Raw genomic sequence first — 23485 nt, 5'->3', positions numbered from 1 at the left:
GGTGGTTGAATATTGCTGTTCTATATTTGACTGTACTGAACATTTGTGAAACTGAACCTCAGCATACTTATGTTTTTTTTTTTTTTGGTGTTTTCTTTTTATAGGCAGAGGGATGATCTGCGGGGAATAGTTGTGTGATATGCCTTCACTGTTTATAAGTTAGCTTGTCATTGCAGTGTAAGTTGCAGTGATTAGTGTGCACACGTGGTGGTTTCTACTGTGGTCTGTGATAGAATCTCCCACAGTAAGTGTCCTGTCTATTGTTGTAGTCATTTTATCCTCTATTATATTTCATGTTAAGTTATTTGCTATTTATAAATTCATTGTTTTAATTGTTTTAGTATTGTAGAATAAAATAATTTGGACTATCCTGACAGTTTCCTCCTCTTTTTTTTTTCAGGTCTGTTGCCAGTAGTAGTAAATATTCCTTGAACTGAACGCACGTCTCCTGCTCTTTTTGATCATATCATTGTTACATAACATTAGTCATATAGAAAAAGTAACGGGAACAAGACATTAATGTTTCCTACTTAACGCGGTGGATAAATATTTCCTAAATTGACACACTTTATTTATTTACGTTCTGACGTTGGTGGCGAGTTGTTGGATATCCTCCCTCGCTGAAAGGCTAGTCTAAGGCTAATTCATTGACTAGCTAACTAGATAGTTAACTTCAGCTACCAGGCTACCTATATTGGGCACCGACACCGACCACAAAAATAATTCTCCAAATTCACTTACCGGATGGTCTTGTAGAAGGTGCAGCAGAGCAGACAACTGTTATTATTACCTATTTAAAATGATATTAAATAGACCAAAACCTCAAACTCGGCGGAAAGGTTGTCATTATCTCAGGTGAGGACTAGCAGAGGCTAGCAGCTAGCCCATACGTCACCTGTCACTCAAAGCGAGAACGCCCTTAATTATGCAGAATTTTAAACGTTAATAAAAAATAAACCAAAGAGTTAGAAACAAATTCACTCCCCGTACAGTTGTCATGAATAGTGAAATAAACCATTGAGATGAAAGCTGTTTTTTTGAACCAGGCTGTAAACATGTTTAATAATGCTGTAAAGTTGGGCTTTTCAACATGGGGGTCTATGGGGATTTGCTCTCTTTTGCAGTCAAGCCTCAAGCGGCCATTCGATGAACTACAATTTGTTGCACTTCCGCATGGGCTTCATCGCTCAGAGCCAATGTGGTGAAGCCCAATTTTGAGAAACATTTTATTCAGAAAAATGACCACACAACAGTGTGAAAACTGTTGATTCTTGTGTAGCTGAACCTTATGCAGGCTACATAACGTAGGCGGTAGACCTAATCTGAACATGAACTTAACCACTGCATTTGCAGAAATATTTTCTCATTTCTTGTAGCTAATATTGTCTTGTGCCAAATAAAAATAAAATTTTAATTATTTATCAGTTCAACGGAAAACAAGAAATACCACAATGTGTCATCAAGATGTTTTATTTTTAATCAAAATGAACACGGACTTGTGTATTTTGGTTGTTAATAATTACGATTTAATGGTGAAAATACTTTTGGCCTGTGTGTGTGTGTGTGTGTGTGTCCACCTGCAAATAGCACCCTGTGTGTGTGGTTTGTGACTATAATAGTGTTTGTGGGAGAGTATAATAGTATGTGTATGTGACTATAGTAGTGTTTGTAAGAGAGTATAATAGTATGTGTGCGTGACTATATGCTAGTGATAGAGTATAATAGTGAGTCTGAAAGCAAATATGAATTATTTCCCAAACGGCCTCTCATACTAAACCTTTTGAATGGTAAATCCAATCCCCACTAGAATGTGACATGAGAGAACAGAGCGTTGAAAGGATAATTCTGGATTATGTCCCATTAACGTGTGAGCCTATCACTAGCCACTTCTGTTAAAAACTCAGGGAGACACAGATTTTCACAACTTAGCTATCAGTGTATGCAATAACCATGATGGTCGAATGGTAAAGAGTGAGTGCGTTTAGCGGCTGAGGTGCCACTCAGTCGACCTCACGCGTGTAAACAAACAAGAATGTGTGGGTAAATATGATAACTGGGTCATCCAACACATTTGTTTCTGTTGCGGGTTTAAATTTCTACATTTTCCTTAAGAAATAAATGTTTCAAAAATAAATTGTGCCTCTTTTCTTTCTTTCTTTCTTTTTTGTCTCCACATACACTGATTTGTGCAGCTCATCCTTACACTGGTGCGTGTAAAGCAAGTAAAGCACGATACACACAGATACAACATACACGTGGAAAGTGAACCAGAAATAACCTTTGACGGGCATAGCAACAGTAACTACGGTGGGCAATACTTAGTAAAACTGTCAAAGACCAGGGTGATGTTGGATGAATAGAACTAAGAAAATCTATCTATTTCTGTGAACAACACAAGGCTAAGAACAGAATGGTATTGGTAAGTCTGCATGGGGGGGGGGGGGGGGGGGGGCAGCCAGATTTAAGTGGACGGTGCTTTACATGAGCAGTCAAGACAAAGGGCCCAGCAGCTGAGTCCTGTGGAGAGGACATGTTGGTGGAGTTCATGGTGCCTGCGGGGAGATGCAGGCAGCAGATGCTCTCATCCCCATAGACTCGTGGTTTATGTGAATGGAAGGATGCCTAGGCACACACTGAGCACCTGTTACACGCTGCACGGCCCAAACTCCTTCATTCTGCTTCTGTAATAGTGTGTAAATCTCCCAAATTCAGATTTTATTGGTCTAACGTGGCCACTTAATTGAGCACACACACACACACACCAACGGCTCTGTGTGGGAAGAGCACCGATGTTTTACATGTGTCATGGCACCTTCACATATTTACACACTCTTGCGAGAAGAAGTATCATAACAATCTGTTGCCAATCATTGTGCAGCTTCAATGTCAAATATGATGCTCCTTCAGCTTTATTATCAGTCCGAGGCAAATTCCTATGACTTGTGAGCTGCAAACTTTCACATTATGTCGGACAGCGTATGTCATACAAGGTTAGTCTAGCGCCTTAGGGCTGTGACACACCAAGGAGACAGTCGGACATTTTGTGACCCTAATTTTTCCAGTGTGCCCTGAACCATTGGCACCAGTCAGACCTCTGTCACCAGCTTTTCAGATGATTCAGCGTGTTGAATCAGCCGCAGAACGAGCCATCGACATCTGACTGTCGGATCAGCTTAGAGAACCAGACAGCGAGAGGAGAGATGCAAGTGGTGAAAGTAAGTCGTCATCCTATCTGAGCATTCAAATGTGCAAATATTTCCACAGCAGTAGAATCATCTAGACTAAATAAACGGTAGATCAACTAAAAAAATAATGTTTTTTTATATATAAATCCCAATAACAGAGGGTAAAAAAGCTAAACACGGCTTCATAGTAACAACGCAGACCGCCAAAATAAAAGCCAAAACATGAACTTACTACATTTAAGGAGTGAGTTTAGGCTAATTAAATATATTAACAGTCTTTTCAGAGCTTTGTATGAGTATTGTTTTTCCTCTGTCATAATTAAACACACACGCACACACACACACACACACACACACACACACACACACACACACACACACACACACACCTGCTTGGATCTGTTCCATCAATATTAGCCCTCGTGCCTGTAAAGTGTGCTCGATCGCATCTGACTGAATGCAAACTCCATAGCAACAGAGCGAGAGTCTCCTTGAGGCAGAGTGTGTGTAAGTGGCAGAAAGCAGAGGTGGAAGCAGCAAAAAAACAGAAAAAAAAACAGACTGCCAGTCTTAAACTGAAGGGAGACACTCTGCTGCTGCTGCTGCTGCTGTGAGGCAACACACTTACCATTAACGGTCACGTTTGATGCTCTGTGGGCCGATTTTGGGTGCAATATAAATGACGTCCTGACACTGGAAAGGAACACGTGTGTCCTGGTGTACGGTTAGTCGAGCTGGTTTTTGTGGAGAGATTGGAATGGAAAGGGATGGAAGGGAGTGTGGGAAATGTCACCTGAACTTGACAGTACAACTTATTCACTAGTTAAGCTGATCAATCGTAATGGAGGAACAGTGAATTGTACACATGCGAGGAGGGAGGAGGAACAGCCCGGCCTGGTCATTTGTGCAGTTATAAGTCGGGTCACTGGAGTGAACCCTTAACAGCTGCTGATGTTTGCTCTGGACAAAACTACCGCTCCTGGCCCTACTACACACAAACACACACACACACAAAGTAGTGTTTCTATCTCTGACAGGACTTTCCACTGACATAATTAATCCACTAGCACCTTATCCTAACCATGACCTAATTGTTACCTTTAAGTAACCAAGTCTAATCTGATAGCGGAGTAGCCTGAGTACAACATGGCTGCACAATGTATGTATTCTGCAAGAGCTTGTCCCCACAACGTAATAACAACAAAAACACGCACACGCATTGATGAGACGGAAACCTACACGCAAACACACACAGAAACACACAAATAAGTACGTGGAGACTTCCCCGCGCTCCGCCGTGCACAATCAGCGGCAGTCAATGTATCAATCAGCAATCAGGCCTCAGCTTACTGGGGAACACACTCTCCATCAGCTGGTTTCATTCACTCCTGTCGGTGCCGATTGCTGCCCACTCACCCGCATCATCCCATGCCAGTGTAATTTCCCAGGCAATTTGGAGGGAGCCACTGTGAGCCGCTGAGGATGCGCTCTGAAGCACGATTTGGGTTTGGCTCGGCCTGCGACACGCTGGAGCTCCGCAGCACCTTTTCCCCTCTCCTTTATGCAACGCTGAACATGTTAAAAAACACACAAGCATGTCACGCACGCTGCCGTGTTGCAGCACATATGTCAGTCCTCCTGTCAGTCGCTGCCTGTAATCCCGTTCAAACTTATTTGGACTTTTGTCAGCAGCATCTCCACTGACAATAACTCTTCTCGTATGCTGTGTGTGGTGTCGTGCTCGTGTCAGAAGTGGTGACGTCGGCATACGAGGTTTAAGAACCCCAGCAACTTTAAAATGAAGACTAACGCAGCTGCCTTTCAGCCTGTCCTCACCTCCTACACACACACTTTAAAATCCTGCCATAGGAGGTGGTAGATGTTTTTTCTACCGGCTCCATGGATTTTGCTGCAACAAAACTGCTCCAGTATCCAGTCATGATGTGGCACGATCAGGGCGGCTGTTTGCATGAAAGCTTTTTTTTTTTCCAGGAACCCCTTCAGCTACAAAAGTGGACATCGTTACTGAAAACTCTGAGAAATGTGGAAGGTTCAATAACCGTTCCACTTTCTCAATCCCCTCAAAGCGTGAAAACGTTTTTAGTTAACGTGCCAGAAGTGCCAGAACTTAGATTTTCAACTTTCAAGATGGTGTCAAATGGAAGTGCGGGTGAACCAGGACAGAAGAGAGGCCCTCGCTCAAAGTATTATACATATCTTAAACGGATTCAACTAATATCTTCTTAAAAGATCTATATTAGACTTTGCAGAGGAAAAACTTCAATAATAACAGAACACCTCATGTGGCCGTGAGACTCGAGTTAAGGAGCATTTTACGAAGTTATTTCCACCCTTATGCTGCTCACCTGAGTGTAAACATTCCTTCAGGAGAACTATTCCAAGGTAACAAATACAATAAATGGCTTGAATGTAACGAAAGGTGACAAGCTTTCACAACAATTAAATAAATATGTAAATCCCTACACCTTTCACACTGATGCTTTAACAAGAATAGGTTCAGTCACTCTTGAGCGTCTGTTAGAAAACAAAAATACAACCAGGAAGCTGCTCCGCCCCGGCTAAGAACCCCCTCCACCACCACCACTTCCTGTTCCCCTGATCTCTCCCTCTTTTGCGTTACAGTGCGGTGTCCCCCCCACGTATTTCTCCTCCCCTCCTTCTTCTTCATGGTGTCACCTCTTCCAAGTACGATCCAGGGAACCTTACGTAATACAGGGTAAGGTTGCGTACACTGCAAACCAGAGGGGGAGGTGGAGATGGGTATTTTCGGGATGCGTGTGATAACAGAGCAAAAGTGAAAGACACACAGTCAGGGAATGTGAGTATGTGTGTGTGTGTCTGTGTGTGTGTGCACGTGTACACAATTCTGCCCTGCTCCCTTCTTACTGATGACATAATACTTTCAGGCTGTTGCCGTGGAAACGAGCAGGAACCGCTGGCTGGATTTGGCATTGGGGGGTGAGATGACGAGGGGAGGAGGTTGTCTAAGTGCATTTGGATATTTGGATGACAGGCTCTCCTTTGGACTGCACTGCATATAGATGTGTGCGTGTGTGTGTGTGTGGGTCCGTTTGCAGATGCAGAAGCTGCTTTGATTTTTCTCATGACCAAGCATATTATGTTACACTTTGGTACAGAGCAGATCCGAACTTCTGAAGTAAAGGCCAAAAAAGAGGATTTATCTGTGTGCATATGGAAATAATGAAAGATAATCAGAAGCTGAGGGAAGTGGAGGAGATGTACAAACCCTCCGTGACGTCACCTTTATGTTTCCTGAAGAGCGTGTTTTGTCTCTGGTCGTCTCCACCGTGGCGATAACTGACTCCGATTAACACTCTTCCCCAAAAAGGTGGAGCGTGACTTGAGTGGACAAGCGGCGCTGAGGTAGACAGTTAGCAGCCTGTGAGGACGCCCACCTGTCACTCAAAGCGGCCATGTCTTCAAATTTGCACAACTTTAAGTCCTGACCTACCCAAAAAGTTTTAGAAAAAACACTTATTGGAAAAATATCACGACCACCGAGAAGCTTCACAGACATTTAAGTCTGGACGTAATTTAAACTAGCCTGGTAAACGCAAACTCAGTTCTTGTCAGAATGTGAGTCTAGCAACCGGGAATTTGGATTTCGCTATGGGGACGTGTGTTTCAACCAGTAGAGAGAAAAATAAACACAATCCGACAACCAATCAGAGCCATTTATAGTTAACAAGTTCAACTTAACGGTGCTCAGAAGACGAGTGTGACTATGTACAAAATCTGGACAAAACAAAAGGGTGATGATTGACAGAAAAAGTGCTAAGAGTGCGGAGACAACGACCGCCGCTGTACAGCTGTTAAAATGAATAAATTAGAGACCAAAACAGTTTTTCGTACAAAATGAACATTTTTGATTTTGAGGTCAAGTGTTAGTGTTGATAATATAAATGAGAGCTGTGTAGTTTTTCCCAGTTTTTGATTCCCTCACTGTTAATAGACTACGAATACTATAATGGAACATTTATGGTGTTAAACGTTTTAACCATTACAGTTGTTCTCCATTAGTGTGTGTGTGTGTGTGTGTGTGTGTGTGTGTGTGTGTGTGTGTGTGTGCTGTAGTGATGATGAAGAACAGTTAAATCACCGGAGAGTGTAGCACCATGGACTTGTAAAACATCTCCCTCCGCTCACGACTACCAACTGATTCCTATTCAGGCCGTCATGAATGCAACGATTCTGTATCTCACACTTCTGCCTAATTACGCACAGAGGGAAAGGTTTTGTGCGTGTGTGTATCTGTGAAAAAGAACAAAGGTTCTTTTAAGTGTCCATGATTACATGGTAGTAACATTTTGTTTGGCGAAGGGATAAATATCGTTGCTTGGGTAATTTCTGAAAGGAAAGGAAGTGTCTTTCAAGGGAGCGATCCGTTTGAATGTTAGACTCCAGATATGAGCCAATCAGCTTCGTCCTCGTGCATCTGTTTTGCTGTTCATCTAACTGTTCTTTGGAGGATTCATATCCCCGCAGACACATTTAATCAGAATCTAAATCTCCAGATCACGGAAAACAAAATAAGCCACAGCTGGCTCGTGCACTTACTTTGCATCCAGTCAAAGGGAATAACTTCAGTGAAGCGTGCCACATTCGCCCTGAAAATAAATCTGACTTTAGGAAACAGACAAATATTGACTTTCCTATGCTGTGACGAACAAACGCTCAGCTGTGGGGCAAACAAACTCCTCTAGGGATGTTCAGCGGCTCGTAGATCTGAAACGTACACAGTACAAGTCAGGGCTACACAACAGAAAGACCTTGAATCCGTCAGTGTGAGAGCGGCGCACGGACACCGATAAAAGGCTCAAACGCACCTTTAATCTCTGCATCTTTTCCCGTCAAATAAAGAGCAGGTTGGATGCTCGCTGGACGACAAAACAGCTGCAGAAGTTTAACGTCTACACTTTTTTTATTTGCCTGAAGCAAAGCATTGTGGGACTCTGATTTGGATAAAATTGAGGAGAAAGAAAAAAGGGGAGGGATTTGCGGCTAGGTGTAACACTGACACTGACCAAAAAACTAAATAAAGGGCTTGAGGTTGAATGAATGTTATATTTTTCACATAAACTACTTGTCTGCTCTTTGGGGGTGAAGAGTTCAGCTGAAGCTGTCAATGCGTTAATGGCACCACGGCAACAAAAAGTACAGAGGACAAAGACAAAAAAAAAAAGAGAAAAGAACCAGAGGGACGTCAGCGTTTCGGCGTAACGAATAACTAAAATAAATAAATGATTAAAGTTACATTTCCCGCCCTGGGGCCTGAGCACAGGCACGTCCCTGTGTACATCCCGTGCGGATTGCGAGCGCACATGGAGAGCTGGGGGCCTGGTCTGCACATGCTCAGTGGGCGACGATGATGCGGGCTGACACATCGCATGTCGTGAGCGTAGTTACCGTGTGGAGTAATGTGTGACATTTAAGGACTCCAGCTTTCGTCCTCAGTTGCGCACGCACGCAAACGCGCACGCACCGTGACTGAACAAACATATATACACGCACGCACACAGATGTGTTCCCATGGATATTTCCTCTTCTGCGCTTCTTGTTTGTCCCCGTGTTTCTCGATCGCGGCTACACGGGGCTCACACTTTACTGCTGAGACAGTAATCACATGCATGAAGAATAAGAATCGTAGGTTCTCGTATAAGAATAGAATCATTATTTATGAATGCACAGCCACAGCAGCACTTAGAGCTTATGGAGGATGGACGGTGAGTTAATGGCACACCGTCCCCTGGATGAGAATATTGACATGGAAAGGTACACGACCCATCACAGAATCTACTGCCGAGGTGTACTGGAGTCAGAAAAGTCATACGTAAATGATACTTCCGCTTCATTTTTTCATTAATGTGTCTACTGTGGCCCGATGTGTCAGGCTAAGTTTAAAAATTCCATAGAGATTTGAGGAAATAAACAATCAGGCTATGTTACGCTGGCTTTTCATAAACGCCAGTATTTCTCTAATAATCAGAATAAAACTGTCTCATGTAACTAATACAATCCCAATCCAATACGAAGGACCAGAAAGTATTTCGTGATTGCGACTGATGTTTAGGGCATGTAAACACATCCAGCATGTCTGAAAGATCATTTTATCCAGTTGGATTCTCTAATCAGGTTGATGAAATGCTGATTTCATTTGAGGCTTAAACTAATAGTATGTTGCCAATAATCTGCACAGGAAGCACAGCAGGTCATCGCTGAAGAAGAGAGTTGGTCTGTAATCTGTTAAGTATGTCTTGAAATTATTAGGCTAAAACGGGGCTCTATTTAAAATCAGTTTTTTATAGCTGATGTCAGGAAGAGTGATTTTATGATATAATAGGAAGGTTGTTAAGAGCCGGGTACAACGAGCATCACTCGACGATACAGCAAACGCATTGAAGAGAGAGGATGTTGCCTGAACCGTCATTAGGAGACCGGATTGATAACAAGATGAGATGCGTCAGGGTCTAGCTGATTTAGCTCAGCAGATAACTGACTGATCAAACGCATCATGTGTTTCATCGGAGCAGTGCGTCAGGAAGTCACGAGAAGAAAAAGAAAAACCAACATAGCCGGGAGACAAACAGCCACTGAGTCACAATCAGCTGCTCATATACGAGTAAAAAAGTTGTAAATCATAAATCAATTTAGTTAGTTAACAAATGAAATGATGAATATGCTTTAGTCCTCCAATCCCTCTTCAGTGAATGATGCTCTAATGGCTAAATAATGAGCAGAGAATGGCTTCAGGATCAAAACAGATTCCTCCAGACACAGGTGAGTATCTGATCATTACAGACTCTACACATGTGAGTTTCAGGTGGACAACACTCAAATAAAAATCTAAACTTCATTTCACTTGTTTTAGTCTTTGTGCTCGCTGTTAATTGCTGTAATCTGGGATTAAATATCAAAAAGTTATTATAATGGAATTACCAGACTTAAATATTATCAGAATATATTTCATTATGTGGTATAATTCAACCCATATAGAGGAAAAAATCCTGTGCCCAACAGGATAGTCCTCGCACCAGAGCAACCAACCGTGTGACATTAAGCAGTTAAGGCGTAGGTCGAGACGTCGCTGTTACTCTTATATTATCTTATTATATGTTGCTGATTTATTCATATGCAGAGAAATCTTAAAAATATAACTGATCGGTGCATTGCAGAAAGTAGGGAATGTCATGTACTGTATCTGTGGTTGGGTGACCAGATGTGACTGCATGCTGATGTCTACTGTTTGAAGAAAAATAAATTATTTTGCCATGGAAAGATCTGTGTAGTTAGACTAGTTACAAAACAAAAGAAAATAAAAACTGCCCTCACCGATTAGACATTGTAACTGCTGCAGACATGACCTTTCATTTTCACGTATCAAACAAACCTAATTTTCAGTTCTCATCACAGTAGACCAGACAACGAATTCGAATTTTTCCCCCCAAAACAAAAGACAGAACAATATATTGGGAGCAACTTGTCAGAAAGCGTTAAAAACTGAGGAGTGTCAGTCACTTTTTAACGGTTTAATACAGGCGTGAAATGCCAAATATGTCCAAAGTGTAACAACGGAGGCATGTGAGGGAGCCTGGAACCCAGTGGGCACATTAACAGATATAGTCAGCGTGTTCCGGTCCTCTCAGCCTCCGGTAAACAGCAGTAAACGAGGATGTTTGTGTAACTCAGGAAACAGCCTCGACATCAAACGTGTGATGATGTTGACTGCATGCAGAAGGTGATGCTCTCGTCTTAAAATGAATCATTTCTTCAAGGGTGGATTCAAGTTGTTAGAAGGATAATTTCTTTGTTCAACAACAGGTATTCAGAGACGCCAGCATCGCCTCCACCAGCTCATCGGCAGGATCAACCGGAGCGACCGAACCGGAGGGGCTACGTTTGGGCACAACCCCGGCCCCTTCAGTCCAACGACGGTGACTCACTGTTAAACAGTCTGCGTCTCCATGGCAACAGAGGCTGTGCAGCTTACTCTGCAGCTGGTTAGGTTCGGTCTACTGGATCTGCGTACGAAGCTCACCTCCTCGTGACTCATCCCTCTTTAAAAAATGGCACCGCCGTCGTATTCAGATCAGACGAATGGAGGAAAGTCATTTAGCTGCAGCGCGAACTGATGACACGCGGAGGGCAGCGCTGCTCGCGTACACGCAGCTCTCCTCACGTGACTGATTAGGGGCGAACTTTTGCGGCGCTTTTCCTCTGCGGTTGATGAATGTCGCCGCGGAGAAACGGAAACAGAAGTGAGCGAAGCGATAGATTGTTCCTATATTTCCGTTACATCATCAGGAGGCCGGTTGAGCTTTCGAAAGAAAATCTGTTCGCATCTGGAGCGTGGTGACGCTGAACCGAAACCATCATTTTACTTATTCTTAACATAATTATCTTCAGAATATTAATCTGGCAACATATTTGCCTTCTACTAGTGCCCATCTTCTGTTGGAAGAGGGGAGGTAGGAAGGAGAAAAGGAAGCAAAACTTGTAAACAACATGACAGCTGATCAAGCCGCTGCTTTTTGATAAGACAGACTATCAGGAAGATAGAGTGTAGATGTCTGGGTTGAGAATCTGCCTTGTGCTCAGATAAAAGTAAATGAAATCTGCGTCATCACCTTTAGAGGGTTTGGTATTTTACTGCGTATTGATAACGGACAGAATCTTCCAATAATCTGGATGACAAACAAGAAATTAGACTAGTTCACTGCTTCACTAGTTTGCTCATGTACAACAGTGCGCACGGTGCACGCTGGGGCCAAAAAGTAAACAGTGACTCCGCAAGGAACTTTTGACATTATCTCGCTGGCTCGTAAAAGGGCGCGCGCCCGGGAAGAGACCGGCAGCCATGTGCTGACCAGGGGCCATGAATGTTAATGAAATTCGGAGACGTGTGACGATGATGGGAGGAAAAACCTTCGGGGACGCAAATGAGAAGGGGCCAAGTCGGAGCTAATCTCAGTTTTTTGTGACACAGCGGACGGGCGCGGCTCATGCACCTGGCTGACATACGACCCCAACGCGGCATTCCCCCGAGGGTTACCTCAGGGAGGAACCTCTCACAGCTTTGGTTTCACCCACTTAAAACACGTCAAGAAGGAAGCGTATCATTGCGACTCCAACAGCTCCAGCACTTTACAACCTTAACACCGTATTTATTTATCTTTTTGTTTTGTTAGGCGAGTGTAAGCAGACTCAGTTCGTAGAATGAGTCTGGTAACAGACGACTAATGGAGAGAAAAGAACAACCTCTGCATGCAGTTGGATAGTCTGTATGTAATATTAAAGCACCATTATAGAATACTTGATTAGATATTTAATTGCTGTTAATTGTTCATCCTATAAAGTTATTTCACTGCAACACACGCGACTCTAAGCGGCTCACTTCTCTGACAGTAATTATTTCAACCTCAACTCAAATTTGCTTATGACCTGAAAACAGCCCTCGCAATTCAGAGAAAACAAGCAGGATGTGCATTGCTCTGGAAAAAGGCCACATGGATGCAAATTTTTTTTTTTTTAAATATTTATTTATTTATTGAGATCTTGCTGCAAAGCCTCGATTCAGAGCAGTAGCTCAGAAATCTGGGAGAGCTGCCGCTGAGAGACAGAAAACCGGTGACATGAAACCTGAGCTGTAACACGATGCGCCGTGTCTGGAAGCTGATTTTCAGGTCTGCGGCCGGACCTGCTTCAACCGCCTTATCCAACAAATGACTTGAAAAAAGAGAGGGGACAAAGGAAGGCCCTCGTTCAAAGTAGCTCAGATCTTTCCAAACATCCTATACACACGCAGCCATTCACGGACACTCCCTGTCCTCCTTAGACAAACCTGAGAGAAGAGAACAATGGCAGAGCCTCTGTAAAGACGGGTCTGTTAACCTGGAAGCTGCAACCTCTGCTTCAGGCTCACGTTTGTTTGTCATTTCATCCGTGCTATGAGACATTAACAGATACAACAATGCACTGCAGCATAGTATGAAGAACATTTTTCTTCATTCGTATTACTTGTACTTATCACTGCCTATACATTTAACTTCATGATGCTGGGAGGTCTTTGTTGATAATACCGTACAACAAGACAGTAGGTGATGCTTCACTAATCCTCAAACACGTCACAATAAACAGACACACTTGTTGAGATGTGTTTTTCGTGATGTCTCGAACCAGTCGACTGACATGAGTTTAGAGCGGACCCCTCCACAGACAGACTCCAGGTCGTACTCACATCCCTTTGGTAGATCTCAAAGCATCTGGTCTCCCGTTATGTCATTCTGTCAATCATCATCACAGCCTGTCAATTACTTCGGTCTGAGGTGTTTATCCTAGAAGAACCCAGTGGACAGAATGAAATATTCTTACTCATAAAACACATCAAACAACCTCTCGAGGGGCTTCGATGCCCTTCTAAAAGCTGACTGGTTAAGTCAAGCAGAACTGCCTTTGTTTTAAACTCACGCTGTAAAACTGCTGCAGTTACGTCTCTTTTCTTTTTTCAAACGTCAGTTCTCATCACGGTAGTCCCGACAATTAATACAGTATTTTCTTTTCCTTTATTCAATAATTAAAAACAAGCATGGGATGGACTGAACTAGAACAATAGCAATGCAAAACACTGGCAAACATATAATATAATTATCATTCAACATAAAATCTAAATAATAATGGAGAGTCAGCATGTCAGAGAAAGCTGTAAAAAAAAAAAAAAAAAAATGGAAGGGCGGCTTGCCGTCCCAGGGGGGTTTAAGATTTTGTAATTACATCACCAAGATTCGAGTCCTGTCAGCTCTTTACTGTTTAATAAAGGTATAAAATGCCAAATGTGCCCAAAGTGCAACAACTGAGGCATGTCAAAACATAATTCAGCGTTAAAGTCAGCATGCTGCTCCGGGAGCCTGAACGTCCCCTCAAACCCCCGGTGAAACGACAGTAAAGGAGGATGTCGGTGGCACTCAGGAAGCGAGCTCGACGCCGCTCACAGTCGCACCGGCGGGATGAATCTTTAAAGGTGTGTCAAGCCACTTTTGCTGCTGGCAAACAACCCGAGCTCTATAATTCAGCAGAGGAGCTGGGAAGAACGGGAGCACGTGGGTAGACAAGAAACAGGCAGTCAACCAGAAAGGAAACATAAAGAAAACAGCGGCGGGGAAAACACACACAATCTTGGATGAATGTTCCGGTACAGAAGAGAGAGGAGGAGGGAGGAGGGGGGAACAGGCAGGGAACCAGCGGGAGCTGATGTAGAGGGGACTCTGACTCCACTCAGCTAATTGCTGTGATGGATCGGTCTTATTCCCCTGAGCGCGGAGCTCCTGCTCCTGCAATAACAAGTTGACTTTGACAGTCTGCGCGTTAGTTAGAACGATAGAGCCCTGACATCATGTCCAACTATTAATACAGTTGTCACCGTGTTTGGAAGGGGGCAGCAGCAGCAGCGCTCAGACCTAATGCTGTAACTGGAATAAGGCAGAAGTGATTTCTCAGAGGAAATCATCGCAGGTGCTCTCAGGGTCAGTTTTGCATTTGATTAGAGGAGGGCTGTTGTTGGGTTATTAAAGGACTCATCATTATTTCCGACTCCATTCATTTATCGTCCGCATTACGGGGGACGCTCACTCAACTCGCCTCAGGCGCAGAGGGGCAATCTAAACGACGCGAGGCCAGCGTGTACACACACACACACACTAAGCAAACCTCCCACTCGCTGCAGGAACCAGGGCCGGCACCCTCGCATTAATCAATACGAGTCTTAACGGCGGTGCCGCCGCCGCGCGCATGCGCGCACACACGCGCCACATTTCTCACAGGGAAGCCCTGATTAAGTCACAGCAGCCTCCTTTCCTAAAATGGAGCGTTGCGTCGAAGCCGAACTGAGAGCAGAGGTTCTCTAACAACGCGGGAGGACGGCCTCCGGGGAAAGACCCCTGGAGAGAGCGAGTCACGTGCGCGCGGAGTACCCAGACTCCCCGTGTGATCGCACAGCCGACGCCGCGCGCGCGCAGAGCTGCTCCGGGCTTACGGGAACCACCTGTGTTAGCAAAGCGAAGAAATGACGACGACGTGTGCGTTTGCGAAGAGCTGACTGAAGTAATAAAGAGTGTATTAATAATGTCAAGAGATGATCTACGGAATGATTAGTCTTCCCTTTGCTGTCGTCTCATATAGACACGGACGTCTCTTCTATTCCATCGTAAAATGTAGCCTTGGACGCTAATCGGGGGCCACTGACATGAATCATGATTAAAGGATAGTCAGACGCACACACACATGTACTAGCTTCCTCTTTTCAGCTTTTCAGGCAGGGACCGCTCTGATACTTTCACGTTTAAAAGAAGAGTAAGACATTAAAGAGACAAACCGTCCTCACCCATTACTACCAGCTGCTGCGTGAGCTTCCCCTCATTCTCCCCGACTGGAAGAGATGGAGGGAGGGTGAGCGGGAGGGGATAAACAAGTGTCTGAAATCAACAGAAGCAGCGGGGTCCCCGCAATTAAAATCACGGAGGGGGGAGACATAATGACGGGTAGGGCGGCTTGTCTCATGTTTGGAAAATTAGCAGACGAGGACCTCTCCCCTTCTCGCCGAGCACTTATTCAGCAGGCCTTATAATTTCGGGCGACCGTCCGTCGGCGCCTCTGTCGCGCAGCGTCCTCCTCGAGCACGGGGCTCACGTTGGGATGCTTCCTCATCAGCGAGCCTCGCGCTCGCACGCAACGCTCGGAAACACGCGCACACACACACGCGCCGGCGCGGTGTATTGCGCACAAACACATGCAAGCTACTACATGATCGCATGCGTGAGAAGTTGATCGCCTCATTAGCCGGTTGACAGGACGTTAATTAAAAAAAAAAAAAAAAAAAGATGAAATCCCAAAGGCGTGTTACCAGACTCATATTCCAATAAGTTCGATTCTGGTCTGTGCACCTGCACAGATTTAATCACGTTATCCCTCCCACAAGGAAGTGGATGTCACCTGCAAGCTCGTCAGCCGAGTGTCAATCAAAACCAAAGGAGAAGAAGAGAAAAAGATGAGAAAGCGTGTAAGGAGGTAAGAGTTTAGCTGCCAGTGTTCCTATAAACAGTGGGATGCTAAGTGATGTTAGCCTCGTTGTGCATAAGGTTTACTTTTGCTTGACATCACCATCTGCAACTCAGCGTCCTTGCAGACTTACTGTGTTACTCCCAATGGTTATTGTGAAAGCACTGATGTAATCATCCAGATTCTAAAAACATGTTTGAATGAATCAGGACCACCCCGGTGAGTCCGTTTAAACCTTCAGGAGGTTTAAACGACAGCATCTGCAAACCTTTATATTACTAGATGACATTAATCTGACGGATGAATCGGACCGAAAGCCCTTCTAGTGCGACTTCTGTCATTATCCAGACTCTTAAAAAACTTAAAAGATATTTTTGACTGGATTTCCAGGCAGTTTGCCACAGATGTTCCTGCCCCCCCCCCCCCCACAGGACCGGCCCCAAAATAGATCAGATGACGTCTTAACTTTTAATTTAGCCCCACGAGAAGGTCAAACTTTTAATTTATCCGCTAATTAGTTTTCGGGACAACAGCAAAACTAATGGAATTCCTATCAGATAACATATTGCTAATGAAATGCAGCACTTGCTGAAGAGATGCATGAAAGCATCATCATCTCCTGATGCATCCTCGCTTCCGTCCAAGCTGACAGCTGATCCCAGATTCCTGGCTCTGTTATTTGTTTCTATAAATTCTCAGCCTGGTCGTAAGAAAATACGGTAACAAAATACTGGATTATGGTTAACTACTGTATTTCTAACATTTTAGAAAACATTTTTTTGGTCTTTGGACAACAGATTCAGATTTAACAGGGCTCCTTCTGAAAGACTGACTCCTCTCAACTGTACGTTTCATACGTCTCATATCGTCTCAGGAGCAGAAATCACAAGTGCCGGGCCAAGACTCTCAGAAATAGAGGTTATTTAGAGAAAACCCTTGCGGTTCTCGTGAGGGTAGCGGATGCCTTTAAATTTAGCAGCATAGGGAGGAAAGAGCAGGTAGCGTATAATAAGCCGGAGAATAAAATAAGTCGAACTTTGACCTCGGCTCCTTTTATAGATGACAGCAGCGACCTTGGGAAGGCGAGGGAAGAGATTGATGACGGCCATTTTGCTTAATGAGCCCGTGAGAGGAGCGCCACTCCCTCTGAGGAGAGGCCCGGCGTCGGTAACGCTTACAACGGCTCTGAACATCAAATGCATTCTTATCCACCTCTAAAAATAGCAAAGGACACGGGTGGACGCGTGCGCGTCGAACCAAGGGCTCGTAAGATCAGGACGCATTATTACAGCAGAGGCAGATTTTACTCCTTCTAATGGGACTCATTTAAAACTTCGCCAAAGCATCCTCATACAGTTTCCACGAGTGCCCTGATTCATTATGAGATAAAAAGGTCACCATGGAAACAGGAATTTCTTGTGAGATGGGACTTGAGGGAAACAAAGAGGGTAGGAATGGCGGAGACGAAGAGGGAGTTGGTGCGAGACGGAGAGGGGCAGCTAGATGGGGTGAGTGAGAATGAAACCTGCAGGATCCTAAAAATAAAATAAAAAAAAATAAAAAGTGATGGAGGCCGAGTGTGAAAACCGCTGAGGCAGCCCGAACACCGCCGCCTGCTGTAAGCCTGCGCTCATGGGAAATCATCTGACCCAACAATCTGGGTTACCCCACATTAGGAACAGAAAAGTGAGGGGACGAGTGGGGTAGAAAGACAGTGCATGAGAGATGGAGATGATTTGCTTCCCATTTTCCCACCTCCTTTTCATCCTTCTCCTCTCTCGGCTCTAGAGGGAAGAAAGGAGGGAGGGAGGGGGGGAGGACACTGGGTGTCCTCCTTCTCTCGTCCTGTCCGTGCCTTACCTGGAGTGGTGCAGTTCTTAGGTTCCTCTGCTTCCTCCAGGCTGCCGTTGTCCATTTCCTGCAGTAGCCTCCTTCCTGCCCATCTGTGCTGGCTGCCGCTGCTGTGGCTGGAGACGTCGAAACCTGGAAGGCGTTTGTCAGAATCGCGTCACGTTTCATACAGACACACCAACTAGATGCAGTTTTTAATCATTCAAAACAAGTCTGAAAAAAAGTTCTTTTAAAAAGTCCTGCAAAATCACAGTTTGGGCCAAACGCTGGCTCTTCTATGAGGCAAAGGGACGAGGAGTCAGCTAAACAAAAAAAGGTGAATAAAAAAATAACTGGGTCTAATAATCAGGATAAAACTGCCTCATGTCACCACCTCACTCAGAACAGACGGACCTGATCAACAGGATAATATAATCTCCTAATAAGCATGTAAACACCTGATCTGATGGTTGGTTTCTCTCTGGCTGGAATAAATTCACTCTTTCCAAGCTCGTTTGCTCCACACGGGGTAGACACCAGGTGAAGAGCTTCCAGGAGCAACAGAAACGTGGAGGTAGCAAAAACAAGCATTAAAAGATGAATGAAACCAGAATCCGCATGGACGGCGATGTTTGAAACCTGGAGACGTCCATCTTCTTCTGAACCGAACCAGCGTTGGAGATAAAGTCGGAGCAACATGTGCTTTCTGTTTATTGCTCCACGGCAGCAGACCAACTTTGTCAATTAAGTTCCATAAAACATATTAAGCTTGAGGTTTTGGAGCATGTGACCACATGTGTCTGAACAGTTTGGGCATAGACACTAATCGGAGCAACACAGCTTTCTCACTGATCACGGCCATGTGCCAAACATCTTCTCGATGTCAGGAACATTTGTGTTTCTCCGTCTTCAACTCTACACCAGTGTTCGGGCTGACTGTGTGAAAAAGTCCCCGTGGTCGTCTTTGAGGTGTTTGGGATCTCTCTCCTGCTGCACTATGACTATGTCCATTCACTGCAGGGGTCCAACATCACTCTTGAATCTTCCCGCAGCATTTTTGACTGTGGCTTTGATTCACCGTGGCATCGTTCTCTCTCCTGTCTTACATACATCCTTCCGTTGCCGCCACTAATCTCTAACTGATTCACCAACTCCTTCATCCACTGTGAAATGCTGTTCCATCTTAGTCCAGCTCAAGTGTCCTTGATTCTCCCCCGAGAAGCGGTTTAGTCTCGTCCTCCGAGACTCCACTAGTCAGCCTTCTTCTGACAGGACATCTGCTGATTGTAGCCTGGTGTTCTCTGCCAAGTCACTCCTGGGTCTGGATCTGTCGGCGAACAAAGCTTGATGTATTGATCCTCTGATGGTGCTTTAGATACAACTGATCCAGTTTCCACAAAGTGCCGCCTCAAAAACACTAATTCTCCATGATTTGATGATTTGAAAGTCACCATCTGACTTCTGCCTCTGTTAGTTCTGATGTCACGTCTTACACTGTCTCAACACTTCTTAGTCAGCAGTGCTCTCCTGGACACTTGAGGCACGGCCATATTTCTCAACAGTGATAAACAGCTGGTGATTCATTTATTTAGTTGAACCTCTCACGTGTTGATCAAATCCATCTCAGTGTCATCTGAATGCCGCTCGAATGGAAAAGTCTGAGTTTTCACACGACCAGAGCCACTAACCTGATCAGTTCGACTGATGACCCAATGTTTCCTCTTCGAAGACATTTTCAAACGTTCAGAAATTCTTCTCGTAATTGCAGGGTAGAGAACATCTGGATGAGCGCACCACAGATGTGTCGGTCTGGTGTGTGTGTGTGTGTGTGTGTGTCTAATTCATACATACAGGGGGAATTTCGTGATTTTCCAAAACAAAATCCTCTCGGGGGGGAGTGGAGCAACAGCGCAGTGCACAAAGTGGGGCTCCCACTGTGGCTACATCTGCACATTCTTCAAGAAAGCAGCAACACCAATGAATTCATTTCATACTTCACGGAGCCCAGCAGGAGCATTCTGCCCTTTCCACCCTGCCAACCACAAGTCTGGCCTAAGAGAGGGATTCGGGTAGAATTAAAAAGCCCAGTTATTCAATAGTCCTCGGGGCACGGCTGAACTTCTCACCTAGCCTCACCTTCATCACACCACACACAGCAGCAGCAGCAGCAGCAGCAGAAGAAGAAGAAGAAACGTTTGCGTGCCAGCGCTGCACTGTCCTCCCTCCTTCCATCGCTCACTATCTCACGCAGGGAGCGAAAAGGAAGTGCATGGGAATGATTAATGTTCCACCGAGACGGGGGCGCTGAGTGCGCCGCTTCCAGATCCACAACATCAAGCTCAATTTAGCAGAACTTCATTAAACGCATCGTGAATAATCAGCTTTAATTGATATTCGAGCAAGCTGATTAAGAGTTAACAAGAACACAATGGGGGCAAGGCAAACGCATTAAATGTGTCGCCTCTTGTTCTTCTCCGATTCTGAGCGCGCGCAGCGAGCAGCGCTGTTGAATTTCTACGTAACCAGGAGACGCAGTGGGGAGGAACGAAGAAGGAGAGTCTCACTGATGATGCACAAATCATGAGTGCATGAATATTCATGCGGACCTTCTGTCCGCGGAAAGCGATAAATACATCTCGCTTTAGCTGATGCTGACTCAGTGATCAAGTTGGGAGAAGAGTCAAAGATAGATTAAAAAAAAAAAAGAAAAGAAGGAGGAACACGCAGACAGTCAGTCATTATGCAGTTTGCTGCTAAAAAAGCGCTGCGGCTATTTATTAGCTGTCAGGGCGACAGAGAAGATCTAGTTCTAATGATTTAACACCCAAAAGTTGGAGACAATGTGTCACCGCTGGCAGTGACGTGGAGAGACGCAGGCCTGCACCCTGGGGCACGGTGTCCTGATTTCACTGCTCTGCAGCTCAAACACCTGAACGTGCAGGAACCTCTGCATCCCTCAGCCCTGAATAGTTCCCCACACTTTGAGATCAGGTTAGTTCCCATTGTAGGCTCGGAACAGACACCTTCAAATAACCGCATGGAGCTGTTTTATTCAGGTGGAAACTCTTTAGAACTTAGTATAACGAGTATTAAGAGATTTTTTTTTAATATTTGGAGATAAGTTGTCATATATATATATAGAGAGAGAGAGAGAGAGAGAGAGAGAGAATAAAATAGTGACTGTTTTGAAGGACTTAGATAAAAATAATAATTCCCTGCAGTTATTTGTTACATGATGGTTAATGTCCTCTTAAATCGCTGTTAATCTGCTTTCACATTTGTGCGCTTTTATCAATAATCCCAACACTCTTGATTCTACTTTACACGCTGCTTTTTGCAGGACGTTCCCATTCACTGCCCGTGTATTTTATCATCATCTCCTTTATTAAAGGCACAGTAGCATTTATATGTCTTTTCCCAGCTGTATATTGATCCATTGTCATTTCTCCTGCACAGATCAATGGGTTATTATACACACTAACAGTGCAATTGCATCATATCATTACACTATGATTCACAGCTAAATCAGACGAGTGTCACACACTGTGTGTGCCCACACTACATCTGGCCATGTAAGGAGCGTTAACGTGTCTTTGTGATGACAAATACAGCTGTTTTAGAGGCAAATCTACAAAGCAAAGAAACAAACAGTGAGCTCCCCTTCGCCGGCATCCCGGAGCTCCGTGGAGTCAGCTCAATAAAACGCCTTCAGTGCTCACCTGAATTTTCCGCTAAGTAGGAAACCCCCTTGACGATCAGCAGCAAGCCGCCGAACAAGCAAATCTGGATTAAAACCAACTCCTTTCGCCTTTTCCGTCTCGCGCTGACCTTCTTCTGGTTCGGCATCACTTGTGTCGCTCGATTCCGGACTCGGATACCCGGCAGAGACATCCCCTCTACCGCGGCCACATCCATGCGGATTCCCGGAGTGGAAATAAAAACAAAAACCAACCTCCTCTAATTTCCAGGGAAGTAGAAGTGTGGGAGGTGTGGGATCAAAAAAGTTGGAAATGGGTACCGCTTGGATGAGGCAGCAGGAAAAAAAAAAGGTTAGAAAGACAGCGAGTTAGTGTTTGGCGGTGCAGGTTCGTCTCTTTCTGTCATGTTGAAATGTTGTTTTGGAAGTGGGGAGGCAGAACGCGGCGGCACGAGCTCTCCATGGACGCGTGCGTCTCACAAACATTGGGGGGGGGGGGGGCGCGCACACACGATGCGCTCACTGACGCTCAGAGTGAAACCAGAGAGCTAAACCAAAACCTGGATCCACCAACTACAAGTGTATGTCGAAAAATAAAACTTTATCATGTTTACAGCGCCACCTTACGTTTTCTGTACACATTTTGCTCTGTATAATGTTCTTTGTCAAAGTTAAAGGACCTTTTTTTTTTAACTGATACATTCCTCATTGATGTGCTCTGTGAAATGTTAACTTTACATATACATATTTTTTTCCAGGGCTGTCAGGAGATTAAAATATTAAATCGTGATTAACCACATGATTTCCATAGGCCATTAACTTCCATTTCCATTTCCATTAACTCGCATTAATGTAAATAAACTGCATTTTTTTCATCTGTTTTATTCTTATAAACATCTCAGCGAGTCAGAAAGCTAACTCCGTTCACATTCACATTAAATGAAGACAACTTGTTGAGAGAAGCATCAACCTTGTGTGATGCTTCTCTCTCTTTTGAGGCGGAAGTTGTTTTAATGTTTAAAAGACGCATTTCTTGATCTCTTCGTTAGTTTTTGTTGTTTGTTTTTGTTTTTCGTCTTACTTTGCCATATTACTGCCCTCTGCAGGCGAAAATTATTTACAACGACTTCAGGCCGCTTGTTTTCCACCATGCTACTGCTGCATTATTGCTGGGGCATGAGTTGATCACACATTTAAAAAAAATGTGAGGCATCAAGATGAATTTGGGTTAGCATGTTTTGATAAAAGGAAAGGAAATTTAATAACCGCTCTTTACCGCAGAGCACAGCTGACGACAAAACACAGGTGTTTAGTGCTTGATGACAAGTATTACTCACTTGAAGCCAAGCTGAAACTTCAGGGCTAAAAAGATAGAGATAGACAGAATAATGTCTTTGAACAAATGTGGAACTTTGCCAACATGTTTCCACCAAGCTGTGGTAAATGCCGGTGTGAAAAACTGCAGTTCCTCAAATGTCCACTAGATGCCCCAAAAATGAGAGACGGTGACCACCACGTTAACTGGGGTTAACTGCAGAAAGAAATGAATTGTTTGACACATCACCATATCACTGAAGCACTGGGGGGAAAAAAAAAAGTTAAGTTGAATTATGTTAAGTTGCTCTATCTGGTCACTTTACTGAGCTTCAAAGCCGCTCCTCAGGTAACATAGCGGTGACTTCAT

At 44.4% G+C, this 23485-nt stretch overlaps 1 protein-coding gene across 1 annotated transcript in view; it reads right to left on the bottom strand.

Annotated features, from left to right (window-relative positions):
• The window catches only part of LOC125004721 (sodium/potassium/calcium exchanger 3-like), a 44820-nt gene extending 22572 nt beyond the window's left edge, over positions 1-22248 (bottom strand). Inside the window, exons 1-2 of the mRNA XM_047579576.1 lie at positions 21824-22248; positions 18135-18257 (exon numbers count right to left, since the gene is read on the bottom strand). Coding sequence (XP_047435532.1) covers positions 18135-18257; positions 21824-22019 — 319 coding nt within the window. The 5' untranslated portion in view covers positions 22020-22248. The remainder of the gene's footprint in view (positions 1-18134; positions 18258-21823) is intronic.
• Positions 22249-23485: the final 1237 nt, after the last annotated feature.

The sequence above is a fragment of the Mugil cephalus genome, chromosome 2, assembly GCF_022458985.1.
Source record: "Mugil cephalus isolate CIBA_MC_2020 chromosome 2, CIBA_Mcephalus_1.1, whole genome shotgun sequence".
Classification (NCBI taxonomy): domain Eukaryota; kingdom Metazoa; phylum Chordata; class Actinopteri; order Mugiliformes; family Mugilidae; genus Mugil; species Mugil cephalus.
This window is presented reverse-complemented; position numbering and strand designations above follow the sequence as displayed.